Source organism: Sinohyriopsis cumingii, chromosome 5 (assembly GCF_028554795.1).
Source record: "Sinohyriopsis cumingii isolate HCF-2022 chromosome 5, ASM2855479v2, whole genome shotgun sequence".
NCBI lineage: Eukaryota > Metazoa > Mollusca > Bivalvia > Unionida > Unionidae > Sinohyriopsis > Sinohyriopsis cumingii.
This window is the reverse complement of record NC_142965.1, coordinates 130,903,785-130,918,831: the sequence shown is the minus strand read 5'-3', so window position 1 is coordinate 130,918,831 and position 15,047 is coordinate 130,903,785. Positions and strand designations below refer to the sequence as shown.

Genomic DNA, 15,047 nt, shown 5'->3' with positions numbered 1-15,047 from the left:
ACCATAGCCTTGGATGGTTACATCTTGAGAACCTTCATGCTTGCCAGCGCACAATTTATTTGAGGTCAAGTCCAAGGGGACAGTCATGATTTGCCAGCTTGCTGGTCCCGACAGGTCCCCAGTTGTGTCTTTATCCTGTCTCATTAGCAATTTTGATGAAGAGATCACTTGCAAAATTAACCACTTCACTAGAGCATTTGTTGCTGCATAAAATAAACTCAAGGAGTCATTAATTTGGTTGTGTTCTATATTTAAAGCGAGAGTCATGCTGGCATCACTTTTTGAAACTTTTTTATCAGATTACATTTTAACAGCCTCGTTTTAGAGGTCTTTTCCAACTGGAGGCAGAATTTGCAGCCCATACATTATTGTAACATGTCTATGCTTTGGTTGCCTCATCTAGAGCACCTAATGGTTACCCATGTCAACGACCTTAAACAAACTCATATTCGTAATATCGCCTGCCGTATTCACCCTTCTGGTAATGCGATGCTGATGATTCTGTTAGCATCCAGGGCAGCCATTGTTATCTCAAATACTGGAAAACAACAGAGTCAGGAATCATTTCCCCATTGAGGGCTTCTACCACTATGGGTTTATCCTTTCTCACTTCCAGAGTAATAATGGATTCAAGATCCTCTCAGGATCATTTTGGATGCAGATTATTCCGTTTTGATATAATAGATGCCCAATTCTTGTGGTGCATGTGCAACCAAAATTGTTACAGACTTTTTTCACCCAGACTGGTAACATAACTCACCACATGTGGAGTGAAAGTATTTATCTAGGGCTTTGGCATGGTTATACGATGATCATCATCTCTCCAATTAACAAGTTTTGAAGTAGAAATGTTGTGTCCACCAACTGGTGTGGTCCCATTAAAATAATATGTCAAAGGAGGTCATCCATGAAAGATAACAACAAAGGCTGGGTGTAAATGGAGAACCATTTGGCACCAGTATGTCTGACACAGAAGTTTTTATTTTTCCATTGATGATAGACTTGTTTATTGAAAAGGTGAATAAAGTTATTGGAAAACTGCCTGTGGTTGTTTTATAGATCCTGCTTAGTGGTCAGATTGATAGAAACCACAGGGTTTCTTTCATCGGAAATTTTACAGCCTCCCATTGATACTGCCTTTCAAAGAGGGGCACTCTTGAAAGTGATAATAATTTCTCAGGACTCTACTGATCTCTTTGGTCACATCCAGATAGCCTTATGCAGCTAGAGCCATTACAGTTTGTTATCTCAAGCATGATGGAAGAATTTAATAGATTCACTGGGCTACACTGTGTAAGACATAGTTCATGAAACGTTTGGCTTGAGTAAAGTACATTAATATCAAATAGAACCTGCAATAGCATATTAGCATGAGAGTCTTGTCTTATTAATTCTAAATTAATGTGGTGCTGACCTGACATCGACAACATGGCCACTATCTAGCCACTCCTTTTCAATGGGAGGTCGTTTTGACATGGGCTTGTTCCTAAATGAAAATAATCATTTTGACATGGGGTTTGTCCTAAATGAAAATGGAAGGTCGTTTTGACATGGGGCCGGTCCTAAATGGAAATGGTCGTTTTGACATGGGGTTGGTTCAAAATGAAAACGGAAGGTCGTTCTGACATGGGGCTGGTTCTAAATGAAAATGGAAGGTTGTTTTGACATGGGGTTGGTCCTAAATGAAAATGGAAGGTCGTTTTGACATGGGGTTGGTCCTAAATGAAAATGGTTGTTTTGACATGGGGCTGGTCCTAAATGAAAATGGTCATTTTGACATGGGGTTGGTCCTAAATGAAAATGGTTGTTTTGATATGGGGTTGGTCCTAAATGAAAATGGTCATTTTGACATGGGGTTGGTCCTAAATGAAAATGGTCGTTTTGACATGGGGTTGGTCCTAAATGAAAATGGTCGTTTTGACATGGGGTTGGTCCTAATTGAAAATGGAAGGTCATTTTGACATGGGGCTGGTCCTAAATGAAAATGGTCGTTCTGACATGAGGTTAGTCCTAAATGAAAATGGTGCAAATCTTACATCTGATATGTCAATAAAATCTTGCTGTTGATACTTCCACTAAATAGATGGTCATATTGACCTGTTGTTTTCACCAACACACTTCTAATCATGTCTACTCCTAAATGAAAAATGGTGCCAATCTGGTATACACTGTGTCCCCATACAGCAGATAACTTGAAATTCTTTTTATGTCTGAAGAATATTAAAGATGTTTCCAATACTAAACAGTTACAAGGAAGAAATGGTCTAATATTGAATTCTTGGAAATTTGTTTTATCCAGTAGTGTCAGTCCATTCTAAAGACTCATTTCTTGTTATATAAAAATGATATGCATGTAATTGGATTACCCAATAAATATATGACATATGAAATCATACTACCAGTAAGCTATACTGTGCTTAACTAATGAATGTGAATATGCAATAAAAATTGTACAATATGTTTTGCTGTTAAAGTTAATTGAAAAGAAATATGCCAGAATAAAAAAATGCTGACAGTGATGTTTAAATATTTACTCCTCCTTTTTATATTAACATCTCACAGTACATGTATTTGGCACCGTTATATGTAATAGTACCATAGAACCTACCTTGAAAGACCACACCTTCTGTCAAAAAATTTTATTCTTACAAGACAGGTGGTTTCTTATTACAGGTTGTAGCAGTATATAATCAATAAATCAATGCATTGAAAATATGATTTCTTAACACAGGGTCTGTAGTGACTGGTCTTTCAAGACAGGTTTTACTGTTTTTTGTAATTGTTGTTTATTACACTCTTCACCTTTAAATCACCTGTTACTTTGCACCTGAAATATACCTTTGCACCTGAAATATACCTTTCCTACACAGAGAGGAGGAGAATGTTGGCCTGTTAAGGAGGTAAGGATAGAACAAACATTTAATCCTTTAACAAGTTTAATATTTTTTGTTTGGTTTGTTTCTCACCTGTAGCACTGAATACACTTGCTGATAATGTTGCTTTTGTTCGCAAGAGAATTAGTAGCTGATGTTTCACCATTAACTATTTTGATGTCTTATAATATTAACCATCGAAATCAATTCTTGCAAGTAGACATTTATTGATTGTCTGTATGGTTGTTGAGTGCTCTAGCTAACTTTACAATTTAAGTTTTTTAAATGCTAACCTCCAAGCTTTTGAAAAGAATTTGAACCAAGGCACATTGAAATAAAGAAAGATGGGGTAACTTGTGAACCTGTAAATCTCATATGGACTGGCATGAAATGGAGATTAGTATAACAGAGGTTTAATTGCTGGTTGATAAAATTTCATATTCATTGAAACAAAGGTCTGATATTTTTGTTATTACATATTTTAGAGAGAAAAAAATACAATTTGATTTGTTTAGAATTGTACAAAATGTCATTTCAAGTGTATGGCATCAGGACATGAAACAGGATTTATCCCAATAATCCACAGGATCACCATAATAAAATTGTATTGTTCCTGCTGAAATTGAATGATCCAGTGAAAATAATATAGTCAGTTCAGTTTGTAACTCAACATTTTGTATTCATTAATATAAATTCAAAACAGTAACAACTGTATTTAACAAACAAGACTCACTGAAAATTTTGTAAGTTCATATTCATTTTCTGAATATGATTCATTGCCAGATCTAGATCTATAAGGCCTAGTCTCTGGCCTTCTGCTTCATGGTCAGATCTAGATCCATAAGGCCTAGTCTCTGGTCTTTTGCTTCATCATCAGATCTAGATCTATAAGGCCTAGTCTCTGGCCTTCTGATTCATCATCAGATCTTGATTTATAAAGCCTAGTCTCTGGCCTTCTGTTTCATGGTCAGATCTAGATCCATAAGGCCTAGTCTCTGGCCTTCTGCTTGATCATCAGATCTAGATCTATAAGGCCTAGTCTCTGACCTTTTGCTTGATCATCAGATCTAGATCTATAAGGCCTAGTCTCTGACCTTTTGCTTGATCATCAGATCTAGATCTATTAGGTCTAGTCTCTGGCCTTTTGCTTGATCATCAGATCTAGATCTATAAGGCATAGTCTGTGGCCATCTGCTTGATCATCAAATCTAGATCTATAAGGCCTAATCTCTGGCCTTCTGCTTGATCATCATATCTAGATCTATAAGGCCTAGTCTCTGGCCTTCTGCTTGATCATCAGATCATGATCTATAAGGCCTAGTCTTTGACCTTCTGATTCATCATCAGATCTTGATCCATGATGCCTAATCTCAGGTCTGCTGTTTCTTGGATCAGTAGCATGCCACAGCCTGATGGCTTGTTTTGCATCTGGCAAGTTATGAAACACCACTATCAGTGTGATTCAACAAACAGTTTATAAAAAATTTACACCCATCAAAAATTCATACTGAAGTACACCACACACTTTCATATAATATTTTGGAATACTAGTGCAGAAAGTGCAAACATCACATCTTTCTTTCCTGTTATACTTCATCCATCCATATCCATTTTACCATAAGTTTTGGTGTTTTCTAAATATCTTCTTTCTTGTGTCATGCTTCATCCATTCATATCCATTTTAGCATAAGTTTTGGTGTTTTCTAAATGTCTTCTTTCTTGTGTCATACTTCATCCATTCATATCCATTTTAGCATAAGTTTTGGTGTTTTCTAAATGTCTTCTTTCTTGTGTCATACTTCATCCATTCATATCCATTTTAGCATAAGTTTTGGTGCTTTGTAAATCTCTTCCCCTGATCATATTTATGACCATGCTCTCTTGTCGTCTAATTTCTAATGTTTAGTGGCAGCTGTTCACCTTGCAAAAACTCAAACTTTGTTTTTTTTAACTTTACCTTTAATTGGCACTATATAGCCATTATTGTGCTGAGCTATTACAAACATGTATGCATACTTTTTAATTTTCACATCATGACATTTCAATGAATTTTTATAAACAATAATATAAATATTAAAATGTGTAATTCTGGATAAAACTTGACTTGACCAAAATGACATTTTATAATCAGCAGGTATACTAGTCTGCTGCCCTGTGTCATTTTTTTATCTTCCATATTGAAATCAGTGTTTGCAGCCAGTGCACCAGGCTTGTACCATGTATATGAATTCTGTTTTGACAATAATCACTAAAATTTGCTTGAAGTATGGGATAACACCAGTCTGTTTCTGCCAAGTGATTTATTATATTTTGCGAAGTGTAGGATGTTAGTAGGTATTTGGTTAACATAATTTACAGATAAATTAACCATCAAAGGGAATAGTGACTCACATTTTAGTTAATACATTTGACACAAGACCAATTGCCAAATGCTGTGATAGCAACTGGCAGAAATTCTCTGTGGATTAGTGATGGCTGGGATCTTAGTGATCCATTGGCAAAATCACTGATCTCAGGTTAGTGGATTAGTGTTAATTTCTAGGCCAGTGGCACTAAAAACTTGATGCTATGATGTTACAAAAAATCACTGACATCATGACCATGAGACATGAGAACTGATCATGTGACATATCACATGACCTCATTCCATCCAGTGAAAAACCATCTCTCATTAGAATGATGTAATAGTATGTTTTTATATCTAGTGAGTAAAGTTTAATAAAAAGTAAAAACTTTGAAGAATGGGCCTACATTTTCTTATCAGGTAATTGTATGGTTGCTAAATAAGGCGAGCCAAATGTTCCATAATTCTTGCCATTAGTGTGCAAAAAAAATTATAAATGTGCTAGGTCTGAGCCCTGTGGTTGGATAAATCAATTAAATGGATTTAGCAGTATTCAGCAAAGGATTTTGAACTCTGATAGAAATCACAAAGCCAGTCAATAAAAGGGAACCCTGCTTTTGTAAGACTTTAGTTTGTGTACAGTACCTTAATGTCATCCATTGTCAGAAGTCCTAGAAACATGCCAGGAGATTTATCCATATGCATCTTAACTTCATTATGAATACATTGTTAGTAAAACTGGCATGTTAGATCAGCAGGCTTCTATCGAGGAATTCATGTTTAAAAATTATTTAAAATAATAAATAAAAACCAGGTTGGATTTCATAATAATCTAATCACAGACAATCCTTTTAATAAGGTGATCATTGATGGTTCTTTAATCATCCCAGAACATTTTCTTGTTTCCATGACAATGAATTACTGAACGGCAGTTGTATATGAAAAGTTATTTTTTATCATTCCAGGATAGCTCAGATGACAACAGAGAATGATCGACAGCTACAGGCAGCCAATGAGAGAGCCAGTAATGCCCGTAAACAGGCAGCAAACCTTCAGTCTCAACTTGCCATGCTGCAGTAAGTACCTATGGTATTTAGTACTCACTCTTTGTGATCTACCACTACACTGTGATTAAAAATCATTAGATATACATATACCTTATGTTTCTTTGTGTCATCGCTACTATGACAGTTGGTTCTATGTCATAGTGTGTCGTATATTATTTATGGCATTACATTATAATGATAATAAATGTGATTGTTAGGTGGTAAAATTGAATGCATAATAAACACAAAATTTGTTTATTTAAATATCAAGCTTTTGTGAAAGCTAGCATATTTTGGAAAAGTTATGTATGGGTTTATTCTTATGTATCAGAGCTTGGAAATTGAACCCAGAATATTTGAGGAGCAAAGTATAAGTGTTAGCACTGCTATATCTTTTCATGTTTGAAAATAAGTGCTATTATAATCTTCATAGAATTGATTCTGTGTATGGCATGGATAAAGAAAGTTAACAGTTTTAATGTTTCGGCTTCCAGTTAGTGTTTAGGATGACAGAGAGTGTTAGTGTTTAGGATGACAGATAATGTTTAGGATGACAGAGAGTGTTAGTGTTTAGGATGACAGATAATGTTTAGGATGACAGAGAGTGTTAGTGTTTAGGATGACAGATAATGTTTAGGATGACAGATAATGTTTACGATGACAGAGAGTGTTAGTGTTTAGGATGACAGATAATGTTTAGGATGACAGAGAGTGTTAGTGTTTAGGATGACAGATAATGTTTAGGATGACAGAGAGTGTTAGTGTTTAGGATGACAGATAATGTTTAGGATGACAGAGAGTGTTAGTGTTTAGGATGACAGATAATGTTTAGGATGACAGAGTGTTACTGTTTAGGATGACAGATAGTGTTTAGGATGACAGATAATGTTTAGGATGACAGAGAGTGTTAGTGTTTAGGATGACAGATAATGTTTAGGATGACAGAGAGTGTTAGTGTTTAGGATGACAGATAGTGTTTAGGATGACAGATAATGTTTAGGATGACAGTGTTTAGAATGACGGTTTGCATTATGAGGGTCTTAAGACCCTATGAGTGTTATGTTATTGCAGTCTGTTCAAATCAGTACAAACTGACATATCTTTTCTGTCCAATAGCATTATGAATCTGTGTTACATTCATACATTTAATGTCTTTCTGTTATTGGGAAAATTAGGAATATATATGTTATATTCATACATGTAATGTCTTTCTGTTACTGGGGGAATTATGGATATATGTGTTATATTCATACATGTAATGTCTTTCTGTTACTGGGGGAATTATGAATATATGTGTTATATTCATACATGTAATGTCTTTCTGTTACGGGGGGAATTATGAATATATGTGTTATATTCATACATGCAATGTCTTTCTGTTACTGGGGGAATTATGAATATATGTGTTATATTCGTACATGTAATGTCTTTCTGTTATTGGGGGAATTATGGATATATGTGTTATATTCATACATGTAATGTCTTTCTGTTATTGGGGGAATTATGAATATATGTTTTATATTCATACATGTAATGTCTTTCTGTTATTGGGGGAATTATGGATATATGTGTTATATTCATACATGTAATGTCTTTCTGTTATTGGGGGAATTATGGATATATGTGTTATATTCATACATGTAATGTCTTTCTGTTATTGGGGGAATTATGGATATATGTGTTATATTCATACATGTGATGTCTTTCTGTTATGGAGAGCATTATGAATATACATGTTCATGCAGTTCATCTTTCTGTCACAGAGGGCGTGATGAATATACATGTTCATACAATTCATCTTTCTGTTACAGAGAGCATGATGAATATGCGTGTTCATACAATTCATCTTTCAGTTACAGAAGGCATTATGAATATATTTGTTGCACTCATACATTTTATGTCTTTCAGTTACATAGGGCAATATGAATATATATATATATATATATATATATATATATATATATATATATATATATATATATATATATATATTTATGTTATGTCTTTCTGTTAGAGGACATTATGAAAATATGCAGCATATTCATACATTTTATTTCTTTCTGTTACAGAGCGCAGCATGAAAATATGTATTACATTCATACATGTTATGTCCTTCTGTTTGAGAGGACATTATGAAATATATGTGTTAAATTCATTTTATGTCTTTCTGTTACAGAGGGTATTATGAATATATGTTATATTCATACATTTTATTTCTTTCTGTTACAGAAGACAGTATGAATATATGTTACATTCACACTTTTGTTTTACACAGCAGTATGAATATGTGTTACATTCCTACATTTTGTCTTTCTATTACAGAGGGCATTATGAATATACATGTATGTTACATTCACACATTCAATGACTTTCTGTTACAGAAGACAGCATGAATATATGTTACATTAATACTTTTGTTTCATACATCAGTACGAATATGTGTTACATTCCTACATTTTGTCTTTCTATTACAGAGGGCATTATAAATATACATGTATGTTACATTCACACATTCAGTGACTTTCTGTTACAGAGGGCAGTATGAATATGTTAGATTCACACAGTTAATATCTTTCTGTTACAGAGGGCAGTATGGGTATATGTATTACATTCACACATTTCATGTCTTTCTGTTACAGAGAACACTATCATGGATATATGTATTATATTCACACATTTAATGTCTTTCTGTTGCAGAGGGCAGTATGGATATATGTATGACATTCACACATTTAATGTCTTTCTGTTACAGAGAGCAGCATAGATTCACACATTTAATGTCTTTCTGTTACAGGGGGCAGTATGAATATATGTTACATTCACACATTTAATGTCTTTCTGTTACAGAGGGCAGTATGGATATGTGTATTACATTCACACATTTAATGTCTTTCTGTTACAGACAGTAGCATAGATTCACACATTTAATGTCTTTCTGTTACAGAGGGCAGTATGAAAATATGTGATATATTCATACATTTAATGTCTTTCTGTTACAGAGGGCATTATGAAAATGTGTGTTATATTCATACATTTAATGTCTTTCTGTTACAGAGGGCAGTATGAAAAAATGTGTTATATTCATACATTTAATGTCTTTCTGTTACAGAGGGCAGTATGAAAATATGTGTTATATTCATATATATAATGTATTTCTATTACAGAGGGCATTATGAAAATGTGTGTTACATTCATACATTTAATATCTTTTACAGAGGGCAGTATGAAAATATTTGTTACATTCATACATTTAATGTCTTTTACAGGGGGCAGTATGAGCAGCAGACGAAGATAAAAGAAGAAATGGTAAACGACCTTGAGAATAAGGTCAGACATTTACGTAATGAGCATTCAGAAGACCGAGTCAAGTGGCAGGAACAGGTATGGCAGTGTTGATGTCCAAATTTATCTGTTTGCCATTTAACCTATTTTACAAAAAATGTACATGTATAGGAAATACTAGACATTTTCTGGTATAACTCAAAGCTAATATTTCATGTTGATTCCATAGCTTTGTTAAAAAGTGTCAGTCACTTAGAAATTTTCGAGGTTTGGGGGGCGTTTTGAAAGTTGAAATTTATTTATGAATAAATATTTTGTTATTAGTTATAAAAAATGTTGATAATAACAGTGTTTTCTATTGTTAAGAAGTTCTTGTTATTGAAATAGGTTGATCGCACACAGCTGAAGTGGTTGAATTATGCATATTTTTGTTGTTCATCACACTAGTATCCAAGGTCAAAATGATTCATTGATGCATATATACTTATCAATAATTGTACCTTTATGATACATTGATGCACATATGTTTATCAATAATTGTACCTTCATGATACACACATTGATGCACATATGCTTATCAATAACTGTACCTTCATGATACATTGATGTATACATGCTTATCAATAACTGTACCTTCATGATACACACATTGATGCATATATGCTTATCAATAACTGTACCTTCATGATACATTGATGTATACATACTTATCAATAACTGTACCTTCATGATACACACAGTGATGCACATATGCTTATCAATAACTGTACCTTCATGATACATTGATGTATACATACTTATCAATAACTGTACCTTCATGATACACACAGTGATGCACATATGCTTATCAATAACTGTACCTTTATGATACATTGATGTATACATGCTTATCAATAATTGTACCTTCATGATACACACATTGATGCATATATGCTTATCAATAACTGTACCTTCATGATACACACATTGATGTATACATACTTATCAATAACTGTACCTTCATGATACATTGATGTATACATGCTTATCAATAATTGTACCTTTATGATACACACAGTGATGCACATATGCTTATCAATAACTGTACCTTCATGATACATTGATGTATACATGCTTATCAATAACTGTACCTTCATGATACACACATTGATGCATATATGCTTATCAATAACTGTACCTTCATGATACATTGATGCATATATGCTTATCAATAACTGTACCTTCATGATACACACATTGATGCACATATGCTTATCAGTAACTGTACCTTCATGATACATTGATGTATATATGCTTATCAATAATTGTACCTTCATGATACACACATGGATGCAAAAGGCTGAGAATCAATGCAAATTTTACTTGCCTTATACAAGTTATTTGAAATTTTCATCAGCATAATTTTTTTCCTCTTTACTTGTTATAGTGTATAAATATACTGTAATGTAGATTGTGTAGTGTCATACATATTTATAACTTGTCACAGACATATTGTTCACCCTGCTAGTATTCATTTTTTTTGTAAATATGAGTAAGAGATCACCATATTATAATATGACAAAGAGATCACCATATTATAATATGTCAAAGAGATTACCATATTATAATATGACAAAGAGATCACCATATTATAATTGACAAAGAGATTACCAGATTATAATATGACAAAGAGATCACCATATTATAATTGACAAAGAGATTACCATATTATAATATGACAAAGAGATCACCATATTATAATAAGACAAAGAGATCACAATATTATATGACAGAGATCACCATATTATAATATGACAGAGATCACAATGTTATAATATGACAAAGAGATTACCATATTATAATAAGACAAAGAGATCACCATATTATAATATGAGCAAGAGCTCACCATATTATAATATGACAAAGAGCTCACCATATTATAATATGTCAAAGAGATTACCATATTATAATATGACAAAGAGATCACCATATTATAATAAGACAAAGAGATCATCATATTATAATATGACAGAGATCACAATGTTATAATAAGACAAAGAGATCACAATATTATAATATGAGAGAGATCACCATATTATAATATGACAAAGAGATCACAATATTATAATATGATAAAGAGATTACCATATTATAATATGACAGTTATGTTTTAATTCGTGAAATCTTCTACTCATTAGAGTTATTAACCATTCATTTTTTTTGTTACTGAATAACTTTTTAAGATGGAAATTTTCTACTGTACAGCATTCCATCATTGCAATATGGTAGTTGGCAGTAATAATTTTTTCTGTTTTAAAGCAGATTTCTACTTTTTTGTTGGACTGAATCCCATTTTCCTTAGTATTATCTGTTGTTTTCTATCATTGCTGATCTGGTTTTTAAATAAAGTCTGTCCAGCCCCATTCACAGTAATTTAACCATCTCAAGATTATCCTTGAAATATTATTCATTCTGCTTGCTATTTAATAGACAATAGCTGTAAGTAAAATGTTCTGAAATTATTGATAGACACAAGGGCACAAAACATTTGGGTAATGGTTTGAAAAATGTGTGGAAATAGGAATGGCTTGAATGCAAAGTTGATGTAAACTTTATAAAGTTAATAAATCTGTAAGATAAATGAGTTACAGAGGACTAGCATTTAGTGATCTTGGCCAGAAAGACTTGAACTCCTATTGCTCTCTCTACAATCTAATGTGTTGAATGAGAAGGACTAGTATAAACTGAAGTTAGAAGATTACAGACTGATACCCTTCCTGAATTTATAAGGGACAATGTATAGATCACTGATAGGGAAGTGATGACATTGTTGCCAGATATCCTTGTCTGTCATTCATGGATTGTCTTTACTGAGTTGTTTTCATGGGCCACAAGTAGATTCATCCTTCTGTGTTAGGAATGATATTAAATCAGATCAGGGAAAATAAATATAGAAATCTACAGCTTGGTACATAACATCAAATATGGTTTGAAGGCATCAGGAAAATTGCAATATTTTAAGAAACATTTCTTACATGAGAGGACAGATGCAACCCTGTATGAAAATAGGTGAAATGCAAGTAGTCAATTTTAGGAGGAGCGTAAAAGGAAAAAACCCTCTTGTTGAGAAAGAAAGGAAAAAATTTAACATTGAGCTCCAAAATTAACACTGAGCCTCAAAATTAACATTTACAAAACAGAAAGCAAAATAAATCTTTTCGAGTCTGAAAAACATTAAGACTTTCACATCAGTATGAACAGGTTGTGTCTGATGGGGAAAAGACAAGTAAAGTTATGTCTATATTTTTATATATTTGATGTATATTTAAAAACTTTTACTCATAAAGCAAAAATTAACAAATTATTGTGACTGAATTATTGTGTGAACACTGTCATGCACATGTAATAACTTCAGCACTAATAATATTGGAGAACAAGTTGATGTGACAATGAACACTGTGAAATTCTGCAAGTGCTATTTGAAGTTATTTGTTATTTTTTTAATGATTTTTGTGTGTGTTTTAATAAAGTAAAAACTTTACAGAATGTTATGATAATAAGGGACACCAGAAGCAGTTTTGTTTTCTCTAACATCCACCATCACATTTTCTGGTGGGTTTTCTTTAAAAAAAATGGTGTGATCAAAAACCAGAATCATTCTGGGTTGGAATCTGTTAGTGCTCACCACATTATTTACCATTTCATGGTATAGTGGGAACAGTGTTATGTACCATAATCATGTTATATTGAAAACAGCATTGCATATGAAATTGTGATATAGTGAGATAATCAAACTTTGTAAAAAGGAAATAAAGGCATGATACTAAACTTCATGCAGTTTTCTTTCAACTCGTATTGTTATACTATGATGTGATTTCAGGGTCCATAGAGGTAATATGTGTTATAATGAAGTGTGTTTTAACAAAAGCAGAGCTTTACTTATGTTTGGGAGCCATGGTAGCTTCGTTGGTAGAATAATTGACTTGTAATCCAAGGGTTGCAGGTTTGATACCTGCCCAGACCAGCCTGTGGACTGTCTGTGTGTCCGTATAAAGGCACATGGTTTCCATTTCCTCAGCATGATGTAGCCAGTAGTATGATAAAAGTGTTTTTAAAACAACAGCAGCCTTTATTAACTTGGTTTTTATGTGTGTGAAAATATGTACATAGGGTGGGATGATGTAAATAAAACTGAAAATATTAACTTACTAGATAAGTATCGAATATTTTCAGTTAATAGTTTTAGGTTTCAGTCATATCAGTAAGTAAGAATGCTGTAAAATCAGTTTCAATGCATCTCAGCCAGTTTGAATTTTATACATCACGGACATTTTTAGGTCATAATCTCTGTGATGATGCTAACACATTTTCAAGAGAAAGAGGTTAAAGCATATCCATTTGATGTAAGCAAACTGCAAGGTGACAATTCTCTGTATAGATTCACTGAAGTGTTGAACCCCACCACTGAATAAACATCATGTTAATTAAGTCATCTGGTACACAAAAACATTGGTCATATAAATAATCCTGAAATTGCAAAATTACACTGTAAGTCCAGTATTATCAAAGCCATGGATAATTAGGAGTGATCTTTCACAAATTTTACCAGTTTGGGCTGCTTTCGTCCACTACACATCAAAGGTTACCAGCCTTCTGATTGCCCAGTCCATAAACTGTGACAAGTCCCTTTAGTGCCATGCAGTATCTGTAAATTTTTCTATGTATAACTCACCGCATTTGGTGAATGACATGTGACAGAAATGGACCAGGTGGTCCACCTCATATTTTATGGACTGATTGAGTTACATGAGATAAAGAAGAAACTTAAACATATGAAGTATAAGATGTACAGATATGTCTGTTTGTGCTTGTTACAGAAAGAGACCCTTGAGAAGTCCTTAGAACAGTTGCAGAAGGAGCTGACCCTCTTGAGAAGCAACAGAGATGAGACCTTAAGGAGCCAGGCAGCACTGGAAACCAAACTGGCAGAGCTACAGGTACTAACTAGTAACCAACCACAAAATGATGGTGAGGTCAAAGGTTAAATAGATGAGTCCATAACATGCATTCAGGCATGCAGAGAGTACATTCATCCTTGTGGTATTGATTTAAGCAAAAAAATCAAATAATGAACTGTTCTATGTGGTTAGCTTGGTGTCCTTGTTATAAACACCTCAGTATTAAAATTGATGAAAAGACATCAAATCAGAAGTCATAAACCTGGTAAAATATCAACATTATCAAATCTGTTCATTAACCCTTCTTTTTTCAGCCTTCGTAGCCCTTCATTTTGTCATTTAAATTTATATTTTGTGTAAACACACCTAGGATTATATCCCACCTGATTGAGCACTCCAAATAAAGACAAGAAGGTAACTGTCACTCTGAATAATCACATCTTAATGGACAAAAATAAAAAGTAAATACAGGTAAATTCCCTTTTCATGGACATAATAGAGCAGCTGGAGTGCTCATGACTTAATGAACAAAAGTAAGTCAGGGTAAAGTGTCTTTTCATGGCCA

General features: G+C 33.3%; 1 protein-coding gene across 6 annotated transcripts in view; it reads left to right on the top strand.

Moving 5' to 3' along the window:
• Window positions 1-15,047, top strand: part of LOC149800249 (uncharacterized) — a 192,272-nt gene that overhangs the window by 81,044 nt on the left and 96,181 nt on the right. For all 6 annotated transcript variants that reach the window (XM_089959827.1, XM_089959825.1, XM_089959826.1 and 3 more), the window contains exons 10-12: window positions 6,183-6,293; window positions 9,530-9,644; window positions 14,402-14,521. In XM_089959827.1, coding sequence (XP_089815953.1) covers window positions 6,183-6,293; window positions 9,530-9,644; window positions 14,402-14,521 — 346 coding nt within the window. The remainder of the gene's footprint in view (window positions 1-6,182; window positions 6,294-9,529; window positions 9,645-14,401; window positions 14,522-15,047) is intronic.